The sequence below is a fragment of the Macaca fascicularis genome, chromosome 7 (genome assembly GCF_037993035.2).
Source record: "Macaca fascicularis isolate 582-1 chromosome 7, T2T-MFA8v1.1".
Classification (NCBI taxonomy): domain Eukaryota; kingdom Metazoa; phylum Chordata; class Mammalia; order Primates; family Cercopithecidae; genus Macaca; species Macaca fascicularis.
The window spans coordinates 18,407,355-18,419,000 of NC_088381.1; the positions used below are offsets into that span (position 1 = coordinate 18,407,355).

At 56.9% G+C, this 11,646-nt stretch overlaps 1 protein-coding gene across 10 annotated transcripts in view; it reads left to right on the forward strand.

The window, feature by feature from the left end:
• The window catches only part of MAPKBP1 (mitogen-activated protein kinase binding protein 1), a 52,929-nt gene extending 41,849 nt beyond the window's left edge, over positions 1–11,080 (forward strand). For 5 of the 10 annotated variants that reach the window (XM_073995567.1, XM_073995569.1, XM_073995571.1 and 2 more), the window contains 19 exons: positions 300–391; positions 650–775; positions 1,119–1,189; positions 1,345–1,466; positions 1,742–1,817; positions 1,925–2,036; positions 2,251–2,314; positions 2,563–2,697; positions 2,986–3,119; positions 3,325–3,380; positions 4,572–4,808; positions 5,337–5,502; positions 5,717–5,875; positions 5,990–6,187; positions 6,358–6,442; positions 6,702–6,985; positions 7,210–7,977; positions 8,244–8,329; positions 8,964–11,080. In XM_073995567.1, the coding sequence (XP_073851668.1) occupies positions 300–391; positions 650–775; positions 1,119–1,189; positions 1,345–1,466; positions 1,742–1,817; positions 1,925–2,036; positions 2,251–2,314; positions 2,563–2,697; positions 2,986–3,119; positions 3,325–3,380; positions 4,572–4,808; positions 5,337–5,502; positions 5,717–5,875; positions 5,990–6,187; positions 6,358–6,442; positions 6,702–6,985; positions 7,210–7,977; positions 8,244–8,329; positions 8,964–9,191 (3,199 nt within the window). In that variant the 3' untranslated portion in view covers positions 9,192–11,080. Of the gene's footprint in view, positions 1–299; positions 392–649; positions 776–1,118; positions 1,190–1,344; positions 1,467–1,741; positions 1,818–1,924; positions 2,037–2,250; positions 2,315–2,562; positions 2,698–2,985; positions 3,120–3,324; positions 3,381–4,571; positions 4,809–5,336; positions 5,504–5,716; positions 5,876–5,989; positions 6,188–6,357; positions 6,443–6,701; positions 6,986–7,209; positions 7,978–8,243; positions 8,330–8,963 lie in introns of all 10 variants that reach the window. The other 5 variants (XM_073995568.1, XM_073995570.1, XM_005559263.5 and 2 more) reach the window with 3 other exon arrangements.
• The last annotated feature ends 566 nt before the right edge of the window (positions 11,081–11,646 follow it).

An 11,646-nucleotide genomic window follows, 5' to 3' on the forward strand; every position in this document is an offset into this window, starting at 1 on the left:
TCAAGAAAAAGGACATAGCAGGAAAACTGGGGAAATTTGAATAAGTTTTCTAATTAATAGTATTATACCAACATAAATTTCCTAGTTTTGATAATTAGACTATTGTTATGTAAGATGTTAACATTAGGGAAAGCTGGGTAAGGGAAATATGGAAGCGCTCTGTTCTTTCAGCAACTTTTCTCTAAGCCTAAAAGTTCACAAAAAGGAAAAAGGTAGGAGGAGAAAATGTAGAAGTGGGCGTGAGTCCTTCTTCCTGCGACCTGGCCATCGCCTCTTCCCACCTCTCCTCATCTTTGCAGGGTGCACGAACTTCAGTCCCTGAGTGAAATGCTGAAGGTGGAGGCCCATGACTCTGAGATTCTGTGCCTGGAGTATTCTAAGCCAGACACAGGTCAGGAGAATGCCCGGAATGGCACAGGGCTCCTGCAGTCCTGCCGGTGCCACTTATATTTGTCCTGGCTCTTGGATGTGGGGTCGGTAATCTTTGGATCATTGTGTCTTTGCTGGTTTAGAGGAGGACAGTTCTGTCCTTGCTCTGTGGTTCACATGGCTTGGGGATATGGGGCTCAGTTCCCTTGGGGCTCTTTGCCAGGCCCAGATAAGGGCTGTTCAGGGCACTCATGGGCTGATGGAGTTCTTCCATCCCCAGGTCTGAAACTGCTAGCATCGGCGAGCCGCGACCGGCTGATCCACGTGCTGGATGCCGGGCGGGAATACAGCCTACAGCAGACACTGGACGAACACTCATCCTCCATCACTGCTGTCAAGTTTGCAGGTGCAGGCAGGGTGAATGAGACACATCCTGCCACACTCACCCCTGCTGCCACCTGCCTCCCATCTCCATGAGAAGGGTCTGCCAGTCGTTGGGGAGTGTTGGACAGCAGCTGGGAGGCCTGGAACTGGTTGGGAAGATAGGTGGACCAGAGACTCTCAGTGCAGGGACTTGAGCCAACCAGGTTGGACTGAGGAGAGGGAGAAAGGAAATTCCAGGTTTAATTTAGTTGGTTTTCCCTGGCATGTAGAGTAGCTTGATGGGGGATCTCATGGAGGGAAGGTGGGAGACAGGCTGCTCCCATGTGTGAGAACAGTGGGAACAGCTGGGCCTCCCTCCTTCATAGCCAGCGATGGGCAAGTCCGCATGATCAGCTGTGGAGCCGACAAGAGCATCTACTTCCGCACTGCGCAGAAGGTGAGGGCACTGGGCTTTCCTGAGAGGGGCGGGGCAGGGCAGGGTCTGCCATTCCCTGCCTAAGGTTACAAGAGGTGACGGGAGGCGCAAGTAGGGCTCTTGGGGCCTGGTGAGGCATTTGGGTGTGGGCCTGTCCACATGCTCCACCCCTGCAGTCTGGAGATGGAGTGCAGTTCACACGGACACACCACGTGGTGCGGAAGACGACGCTCTATGACATGGATGTGGAGCCCAGCTGGAAGTACACGGCCATCGGCTGCCAGGACCGAAATATTCGGTGGGCGTCCCCTCCTCCGACTCTCTGCCCACGTTCCTTCATCGCCCTAGGGGGTCAGCTCTGTGCAGCTAAGTTCCCACATCTGTCGTTCTGTACAGGACTTTGTACCCCCTTGAGCCTACAATACTTTGCCTCACCCAAGAGGTGGTAGCCCGTTTGCTGCTGCTGGTAGCTCCCAGAGAGTGTAGACTGGCAGCGAAAGCTGGCACTTCCATCCCCCAGGCGTGTTCCACCTTCACTGCCTCCTCACGTGAAAGAGACTGTGTTTCTTACAGGATATTTAACATCAGCAGCGGGAAGCAGAAGAAGCTGTTTAAAGGGTCACAGGGTGAGGATGGCACACTCATCAAGGTAAGGACCCAGGAGGGGGCACCGGATAGGGGATCGGGGACAGAGTGGTGCTGGATGGGAGGGACTGGTACATCCCGTGTCCTCCAGCTGCACACCCTGCTCCTCAGGTGCAGACAGACCCCTCAGGGATCTACATTGCCACCAGCTGTTCCGACAAGAATCTCTCCATTTTTGACTTCTCCTCAGGCGAGTGTGTGGCCACCATGTTTGGTCACTCAGGTGAGTATAGTCCTGAATACCTGAGTAGAAGCTGATACCTGCGTAAACCTGAGTGAGTTCTACCCCTGAAACTTCACTCTTCTGTTAGTTTCTTGGGACCCACAGAGCCACCTACCCCTACCCTGCAGCCAACCCCCGTGTCCACTGTTGGGACGGAGAGGACTTGGTTGGGAATTTAAGGTGGCTTATAGGCTGTATTCTTTGTTCTTCACAGAGATTGTCACTGGCATGAAATTTAGTAATGATTGCAAACATCTCATCTCTGTGTCTGGGGACAGGTGAGCAGAAGCCAGCTTCCCTGAGAGGCAGATTCTTACTCTGCCACAGCACCCTGCCCTCCCCTCTCTTCATTTTAGTGATGTCTCTGGGAAGTGGGGTTAACAGGAATATCTCTTGGCTGTGCCTGAGCTGAAGTGGAGGGTGGCTCTGGTCTCCTTGCCAACCATGGATAAGGGGAACGAATGGCACTGCCCCCTTCAGAGTTCTGCCCACCCCCGCTTCAGCCAACTGTGTGGCTTTACCCTAGCTGCATATTTGTGTGGCGCCTGAGCTCTGAGATGACCATCAGCATGAGGCAGCGTCTGGCCGAGCTGCGCCAGCGTCAGCGGGGCGGCAAGCAGCAAGGACCATCCTCTCCCCAAAGGGCTTCTGGTCCCAACCGGTGAGAACAGAATGTGGGCAAGTGATGGGTGGGTGTGCAGATGGTTTGCTGGGAGCTTACCGCACTTCCTCCATGCTCTGGGCCTGCCGTTCACAACTCTGTCTCCCAAGACCTTACCTCTCACACAAGGATCCATGATGTCAGCCTCTTCCCCCTGTTGAGTCTCCTCTCCCCGCACTGAATCTTGTCTTCCCCGCCGTTGAGTCTCCTCTTCCTTCTTCCCCCATTAAGCCTCCTCTCCCCCTGTTGAGTCTCCTATCCCCATGCCCTTCCTTGTCTCGGACTCAGGCACCAGGCCCCATCGATGCTGTCTCCTGGACCTGCTCTCTCATCAGACAGTGACAAGGAGGGAGAAGATGAGGGGACTGAAGAAGAACTTCCAGCACTGCCCGTCCTTGCCAAGAATACCAAGAAAGCACTGGGTCCGTGGCAGTTGGGTGTGGGGGCAGATAGTCCCTCGTTGGTATAATGGCTAGATATGGTTTTTCTGGGACTCTGGGGTGAGAGCGGTGTGAGCTGAGGAAACTGAGGCATCATTGTGGCCACACACGGTATGGGTTGATGGGGCCAGGGCTCCAGGGGTGGGTGGGCAGGAGACACCTGCCCTGACTGCCTGTTTCTGTCTAGCCTCGGTCCCCAGCCCTGCCTTGCCCCGAAGCCTGTCCCACTGGGAGATGAGTCGGGTGAGTCGCCATTGTTAAAATGTTCTTCCAAGGTTAGAGGAGGCAAAGGAAGGTGTGAGAACGGGGCTTTCTGGACCTGGTAGGGGTATTGGGGCATGGGGTCTGCCCACATGCTGCACTCCTGTATCCAAGGAAGGCCTTGTCAGGGAAGTTGAAGCAGCTGGGCCAGTCCTGGGTACGGGGGTGAAGAAAGCCCAGGTATTTCCTTCTTGTGGACCAGATGAGGTGGATGGAACACAGAGTTAGTCAGCCCTGGGGAGGTGTGGCACTTATTCAGCTGCCTGGTGCCTGGAAGTAAATATCATCAGAGAACAGCTCAAGGTGGAGAGGTCAAAGGGCCTCTAAGCCAGATAGAACTAAAGTGCAGGAAATCAAGGATCCAAAGAGCGGAGATCTGGAGAAACAGTAGTTCTAAAGACCCCGGTTAGGAGGTAAGCAGAGAACTTCCAGAATAGTTAGAGGGAAAAGGCCATGAGGGGACCCATAACTGAGTGACTGCTCTGGGGTGGCCAGAGGGGGATCAAGGTTCAGAGCAAGTCCCCAGGCACCAGTACCTTCCGTTGTCAGCAACAGTTTCACAGAGTGATGATGCTGTGATGTCTCTGGAGCATCCTGACCGTCCAGGGGTCTCAGGCCTGGGCTATAGGTTTGTCCTTGGTGGTGTGAAGGGACTTTGGGGCCCCCAGCCATTGGAGCGATTAGGGTAGAGAGGCAAAAGTGAGGTAGAGAGGCAAAAGGAGTGGTTGGGGTAGACAGGCAGAAGTGGCCTTTGCCCTGGGCTGGGTTTCTTGGAGGACTCTTGGTCGTAAGTGGTTGCTGGTGGGGCCGTCCTCAGAGCAGGAGACTTTGAGAGACCTCTGAGGCGTCCATGATACCAGGTGAAGGCTGAGACTAGAGGTTCATGTGCCCGAGGATGTGGAGTGCAGCTAAGAGCATGAACTCTGGAGCCAGACTAACCTGCAGGCCACTTCCTGCCTGTGGGATGCGGCCTGGTCACTTAAGCCCCCTGCGCTTCAGTCTCCTCATCTGTAAAACAAGGATTATACTAGTGCCTGTTTCAAAAGGTTGCTGTGAGGATGAAGTAAGCTAATATGTGTAGTGTGCCAGGCACATAGTAAGGGATATGTGGATATTTGTTGATCTTACTGTGTGGTGGTTGTTACTCCTCCCCCACACCCTGCCTCCCACCAGGCACAGGAGTCCGTGGGGTTCCTGGACCCAGCTCCTGCAGCCAACCCAGGACCCAGAAGAAGGGGGCGCTGGGCTCAGCCAGGTGTGGAGCTGAGCGTTCGATCCATGCTGGACCTACGGCAGCTGGAAACACTGGCTCCAAGCCCACGGGGCCCTAGCCAGGACTCGCTGGCCACCATCTCATCTGGTCCCAGGAAGCATGGGCAGCAGGCCCTTGAAACTTCACTCACTAGCCAGGTGAGCCCGCTTTCTCCCAGCTCTCCAGAGAGCTCCAAGGGGCCTTAGGCAGCCTTTGCCACCAGCTGGGACCTGAGCACTGGTCCAGCTATGCTTGCTCTGCCCCTGTGGCACATGGGTAACCTGAACTGCAAAGCCAGGATGAGGCTGGCTGGGCCGTATGGTTTGGTCATCAGGGTAGGCAGGGGAGGGGTTGGGGTAGAGAGGCAAAAGTGGCCTTTGTCCTGGGCTGGGTTTCTTGGAGGACTCTTGGTATTAAGTGGTAGCTGGAGGTTGGCGGCCCAGAGTGCTAATACAGTTCATCCAGAAGCTCACATCAGCAGCTGGAGCCCAGCCTGGCTTCTTGGTGTCTGTCCTTCAACTCCCCCTAGAATTAGTGCACAGCACATCTTTACTCACCTCCACCTCTTCTCCATGGGGAGGGTTGGCCCCCAGGATACTCAGGGCTTAACCACCAGCTACCACTGCCTCATCCGCCACCTCTTCTCACGCCAGCTGCTCTGGTAACGTCCCTTTGCCTGTTCCCAGAATGAAAAGTCCCCTCGGCCTCAGGCTTCCCAACCCTGTTCCTGTCCCCGTATTATCCGATTATTGTCACAAGAGGAAGGGGTCTTTGCCCAAGATCTGGAACCTGCACCCGTTGAAGATGGTATTGTCTACCCGGAGCCGAGTGACAGCCCCACCATGGATACCAGGTAAGGATCCTGCCCTGGCCAGACCTCGTGGGCTGTGCAGCACCCCCGTCTTCCCCTCCCTGTGAGTGTTCTTTAGTTGAGGGAGGGTTGGCCCCCAGGATACTCAGGGCTTTCCTTCTAGCTCACCACTGCCTCATCCCTCACCCTGATCACAGGCAAGAGTCCAGCAGGGCTGCTGCCCACCTCTGCTCACTGCCTTTTCTTCTCCCTGCTGGAATCCTGGCAGTGAGTTCCAGGTGCAGGCTCCAGCCCGGGGAACTCTGGGAAGAGTGTACCCAGGCAGCAGGAGCTCAGAAAAGCACAGCCCTGACAGTGCCTGCTCTGTGGACTACAGCAGCAGCTGCCTTTCCAGCCCCGAGCACCCCACTGAAGGTGAGGCTGCAGCCTGGAGGGAGGGGTCATGGTGGGTGGGGCCTGGAGGTGAGTGGGGAGGCTCTGGCAACAGATGGGTGCAGTGCAGTGCCTCTCTCCCCTCCCCACACCCAGACTCTGAGAGCACGGAGCCCCTCAGTGTGGATGGCATCTCTTCAGACCTTGAAGAGCCAGCTGAGGGTGATGAAGAAGAGGAGGAAGAGGAGGGAGGCATGGGCCCCTATGGGCTGCAGGAGGGCAGCCCCCGGACTCCAGACCAGGAGCAGTTTCTGAAACAGCACTTTGAGACTCTGGCCAATGGAGCTGCTCCAGGTGTGGTCAGAGGGCCAGCATTTAGTGCCTGCAATTTGCCCTTCTCCCCTCCTTGCTTACCTGAGAGGAGGGTCCCAGGGTATAGGCAGTGGCTGGGGGTCTCAGGGAGGCAAAATCTGTGTCAAGGGCTTGATTTCTGCCCCAATTCATGATTTCTCTGACCCTGGTAGGGGCCCCAGTGCAGGTGCCAGAGAGGTCAGAGTCTCGGAGCATCTCTTCACGATACCTGTTGCAAGTACAGACCCGCCCACTCAGGTACAGAGGCCCCTCCCCCCAGCAGCAGCTCCAGCTCTCCTGGCCTCCCAGGGCTGCTGCCCTCTCCTCCAGTGTTCTCTCTCCATGCCTGGGGTGTTTAGCACTCCCAGTTTTGGGCTAACTTGGCCTTTTCCCAGCCCTGTCTGGCTTTGTGCTTGTCCTTCTCTCCTAGTGCCCTGGTGCTATCAGTTTTTCGCCATTTTGGCAGGGAGGAGCGTGGAGCCTTCTCTGTTTCTTCTTTCACATTTCCTCCCTATAGGGAACCATCCCCATCCTCCTCAAGCCTGGCACTGATGTCGAGACCAGCCCAGGTGCCACAGGCATCTGGTGAGCAGCCGAGAGGCAATGGTGCCAGTCCCCCTGGAGCACCCCCGGAGGTAGAACCGTCCTCCGGCAACCCCAGCCCACAGCAGGCAGCCTCTGTGCTGTTGCCACGATGCCGTCTCAACTCTGACAGCAGCTGGGCTCCCAAGAGAGTGGCCACAGCCAGCCCCTTATCTGGACTCCAGAAGGCCCAGTCTGTGCACAGTCTGGTGCCACAGGGTGAGGAGCCTGCTGGGCTCAGGGCTGGGGTGTAGGGTGTGTGGAACACATGTACATGCTGGAGGAGGGAGGGCCTGGTGTGGCCCTGATGTGTTACTGTGCTGGCCACTGGGTGTCCCTTAATGGGCATGTGGAGGGGAACAGCAGCTCTTTGAGATTGGGCGTTGGCATCTGGGATGCCTTCCTCGCCACCTGACCTGCGTATACCTCTGTCTCCTTTGCAGAAAGAGATGAGGCTGGTCTACAGGCCCCTTCACCAGGCCCACTGCTCTCTCGGGAGATGGAAGCTCAGGATGGTCTGGGCTCCCTGCCCCTAGCTGATGGCCCTCCGTCTCGGCCTCACTCCTATCAGAACCCCACCACCAGTTCCATGGCCAAGATATCCCGCAGTATCTCTGTTGGGGAGAACCTGGGCCTGGTGGCTGAACCTCAAGCTCCTGCCCCTATCCGAGTCTCACCACTCAGCAAGCTGGCCCTGCCCAGCCGGGCTCACCTGGTCCTGGACATCCCCAAACCACTGCCTGACCGTCCTACCCTGGCTGCATTCTCTCCTGTCACCAAAGGCCGGACCCCTGGCGAGGCAGAAAAGCCTGGCTTCCCATTGGGCCTAGGAAAAGCTCACAGTACAACTGAGAGATGGGCCTGTTTGGGGGAGGGTACCACTGCCAAGCCTAGGACAGAGTGCCAGGCTCATCCTGGGCCCAGCAGCCCCTGTGCCCAGCAACTGCCAGTCAGCAGCCTCCTCCGAGGCCCTGAAAACTTGCCGCCCCCACCCCCTGAGAAGACTCCCAACCCCATGGAATGCACCAAGCCAGGGGCAGCCCTGAGCCAGGACTCAGGTGTGCACAGCTCCCCAGCTCTCATCTGCCCCATCCTTTCTCTCCCGTCTCTGTTGGCCGCTCTCTGGCTCCATCTCATTTCTGTGGGTTCAGCTTCTGGTGTTTCTCGGCCTCTCTGCTCCCGTCTCAGGTCCATAAGTCACACCCCTGATGGTGAGACCCTCCTGCTAACCTTCATGATTTCCTTCTGACCCACTTGCCCATTCAGTGGCTTCTGAACTTGGGGCTGGCCCTCTCCTCTGGACCTTGTTTGTGTGGTGTTGGGGAGGCCATTGGAAGAGAAGGCAAGAGGAAGGGACTGAGGGCAAGTTGGGGGTGCAATGCTGAGGGCTAGGTCTCTCCTGCTCTGAGTGTCTTGGGTGCGGAGGCCTGAAAGGGCTGCATGTTGGGTCTCACTGAGCCATATCCGTCTCTTTCAGAGCCAGCGGTGAGCCTGGAGCAGTGTGAGCAGCTGGTGGCAGAGCTCCGCGGTAGCGTGCGCCAGGCCGTGCGGCTCTACCACTCGGTGGGTGTTAGGTGCCCCCCGGCAGGAGGGTGAGCACATCAGTAGTGCTGGGTGTTTCAGATAGCCATGTCCAGAATGGCATACTAAGGCTGTTCTGCTGACAGGGTGGAACACTCAAGAGCATCTTGGGCAGCATAGGTGAGGGGAGTAGAGGCCAGGCTAGCCTCTTGAACCAGGCACCTGCGGTCGTTTCTGGTTAAGAGCTGGAGACTTCCCTCAGGAGGTGAGGCCTGGAGAGACCACATCTCCTAGTTGGCTCAGGACAATCCCAGTTTATGTTGTCCCAGTGTAATTATTAATGGCATCCTTTTTCATATCCACGATTTGGCCCCCTTAGACATAGGGGACAGTCCAAGAAGGCCCAAACTTTGAAAGAGAAAGCAGATTCTGCCAGAGTTGTCATAAGGAGTTGTTTGTAAGATGTAGACGGTTCTGCAATCCGATGGGATCCACTTTGGGGGTCACCCCCAGAATCTGCCGCATCCCATGTCCCCTGGCCATACATGCTGATCTTGGCAGGTAGGGTTCCCAGCTAGTCCCTTCTTCTGAGGCAGGCTGGACCGAAGTGGGGCCTCTCCCTTTTGTATGTCTGCTGACAGGCTCCCCCACCTCACTTCTGGGGGTCCTGTTTCAGGTGGCTGGCTGCAAGATGCCCTCAGCAGAGCACAGTCGGATCGCCCAGCTCCTCAGAGACACCTTCTCTTCAGTGCGACAGGAGCTGGAAGCCCTGGCTGGGGCAGTGCCGTCCAGCCCAGGCGGCAGCCCTGGGGCTGTGGGAGCCGAGCAGACACAGGCCCTGCTGGAGCAATACTCGGAACTGTTGCTTCGAGCTGTGGAACGGCGCATGGAACGCAAACTCTGAGTTCCGGAAGCCTGTCCCAAGTGAATGAATGCCTCAGCGATTCCAAACTGCAGCCCCTCTGCCACTCACCAAAACCCACGGGGCTGTTTGGATTGGAAAGCAGGGAGCAGTGTTCAGAGGCAAAGCAGCCTTCTCAGCCGCTCCTCATAGGGCGCCTGTATTTATTAATTTATTTCCCTGACTGTTGCCTCACTTCCTTGGAACTCCTGCCTCCACAGCCCCTCCAGTGGCAGGGACAGGTCTTGGGTCTTTGTCATCTTGGTGCTGTGAGAGGTAGGAGGGCAGCTTGCCCCATCTCGGAATCTGGGAAGGGCTGGCCCTCTCTTAGAAGCCATTTGAAATTTCTGCAGGGATCAGCTCCCTGGGGTGGAGCATACACAGGGTACTCTGGGGTCGAGGTGAGGTGATGTGGTGTTCAGGGCCCTTCAGCCAACTGTGGGCCTTCACTTCTACCTCCACTTCCCCTCTCACACCAGCTGCACTCCCCTGGCTGCCAGAGCAGGGTGGTTTTCCCTAATACCTGGCAGCTCAGAAAGGCAGAGCCGTCAGGCCCTCCAGGGTGTCCCCAGCCATCAGGAGACTTGAATTGGTATTAGGACCTGAGCCCCCACATTCCACTCCTATTCTCCCTCCAAGAGGGGCCCAGCATTGTCTTTCCCTGTGACCCCTTTCTCTCCTGGCCAGAACTTGAGCCAGCTGTGGGATGTTGCTGCGGGACAGTAAGCCCTCACCTGGGCAAACATGAAGCTCTGGCCTCCTTTCCTCAGCCCCTTGTTCTTCCCTGTTCTCCAGCCTTGGACCCCAGCCGGCTGCTGGAGCCCAGAGGCCACCTTCTCCCTGCATCCTGAATGATGCTCAGTCACAAGCCTGTGTTGGAACGTCCTTCGTTTACAGGGCGCTGGCCCACCTCCTGAGGACCTCGGCCACAGATGAGATCACACGCATGCATGTGCACACACGTACACACACACACACACACACACACACCCCGCTACCTGTACAGCATGCAGTTGGGTGTTGGTTGCTAGAGTATCCGGCTGGCTGCTGTGTGCCTGGTTTGCTCACATCCTGCCTCAGCTTCACCACCCTGGCTTATGTGGAACACATATCAGGGAGCAGAAAAGGGGCACAGCACACTAAGTGAACCCAGATTCTGGATTCTTGGTGTCCACAGTCTGGCTGATAAGAGATGGCCCATAGGACACCTGGTTTAGGTAGAAGGAACCTCCTCAAAGGCAGTGCTGGGCACCCACGGGTGTGCTGGATGCTGTGAGAGGAGGGAGGTGCCAGGGCCAAAGGAGACACTAGAAAAGTGGTAGATGGGACAGATAAGTGGCAGAGGTGAGGGGATAGGTTACAATGTAAAAGGGCAGTAATTAGGTGTGAGGGGAAGGAGATAGGGGAGCATAGGAGGTAGAGTGGGACCAAGTTGTGAGGCTGTTAAAGAGTTGAGGAAAGGTGTCTGTGGGCCTTGCTGCTCCCCTCTGCTCCAGGTAAGTCAGAGCAGCTTTACCACAGCTTCAGGCCACAAGAGCCCCTTCACCCGCGCTGCTGTGCGGTAGGCAGAAGCTTATAAAGAAATGGGTTCTGGACCAGGTGTGATGGCCCAGGCCTGTAATCCCAGCACTTTCGGAGGCCAAGGCCGGCAGATCACAAGGTCAGGTGATAGAGACAGCCTGGCCAACATGGTGAAACCCTGTCTCTACTAAAAATGCAGAACTTAGCTGGGCCTGGTGGCATGCGCCTGTAATCCCAGCTACTTGGGTGGCTGAGGCAGGAGAATCACTTGAATCCTGGAGGTGGAGGTTGCAGTGAGCCGAGATCGCGCCATTGCACTCCAGCCTGGGTGACAAAGAGAGACGCCATCTCAAAAAAAAAAAAAAAAGAAATGGGTTCCGAAGGGTGCCCAGCTCCGAGACATCAGCCTGAGTGCGCTTGAGCTGCTCCAAACCTGGCCATTCCCCATTCCTCTAGCACCGCCACCCGCATGGCCCCGGAACTCCCGCTGCGCGCCGACCTCCCACACCAGCCGTGCCCACCGCAGGTGGGACTCAGGTTCGCCCTCTGGGCCAGGTCCTTCACGAGGAGGGAGCTTCCCTCCGCCTGATGTTTGTGAGAACGTGGCCGCCCTTTTCCTGCCCTCTGCCCCATGTGGGTGAGGGGCGTCGTGGCCTGGCCGGCGCCCCGTCCCCTTCTGCATGTCTGAGGCCACCGGCAACCGCCGCCCAACTCCAGATTCGCCCCCGCCCAGTTTTGAAAGCCCCTTATTTATAACTTTTCTACTTTGTGCAGGTCGCGGCGCTTCCCGCCGCCTGTTCGGCTGCACGGGGCGGGGGGCTGTTTTTAACGTGCCCGTTTGTACTGATGTATGAACTTGTCAATAAACACAATTGTTTGTTAATCCTGGGATGCCGGCCAGTGGGTGGGGCAGGCGGAAGCAGGCGCCGCTGCTCGC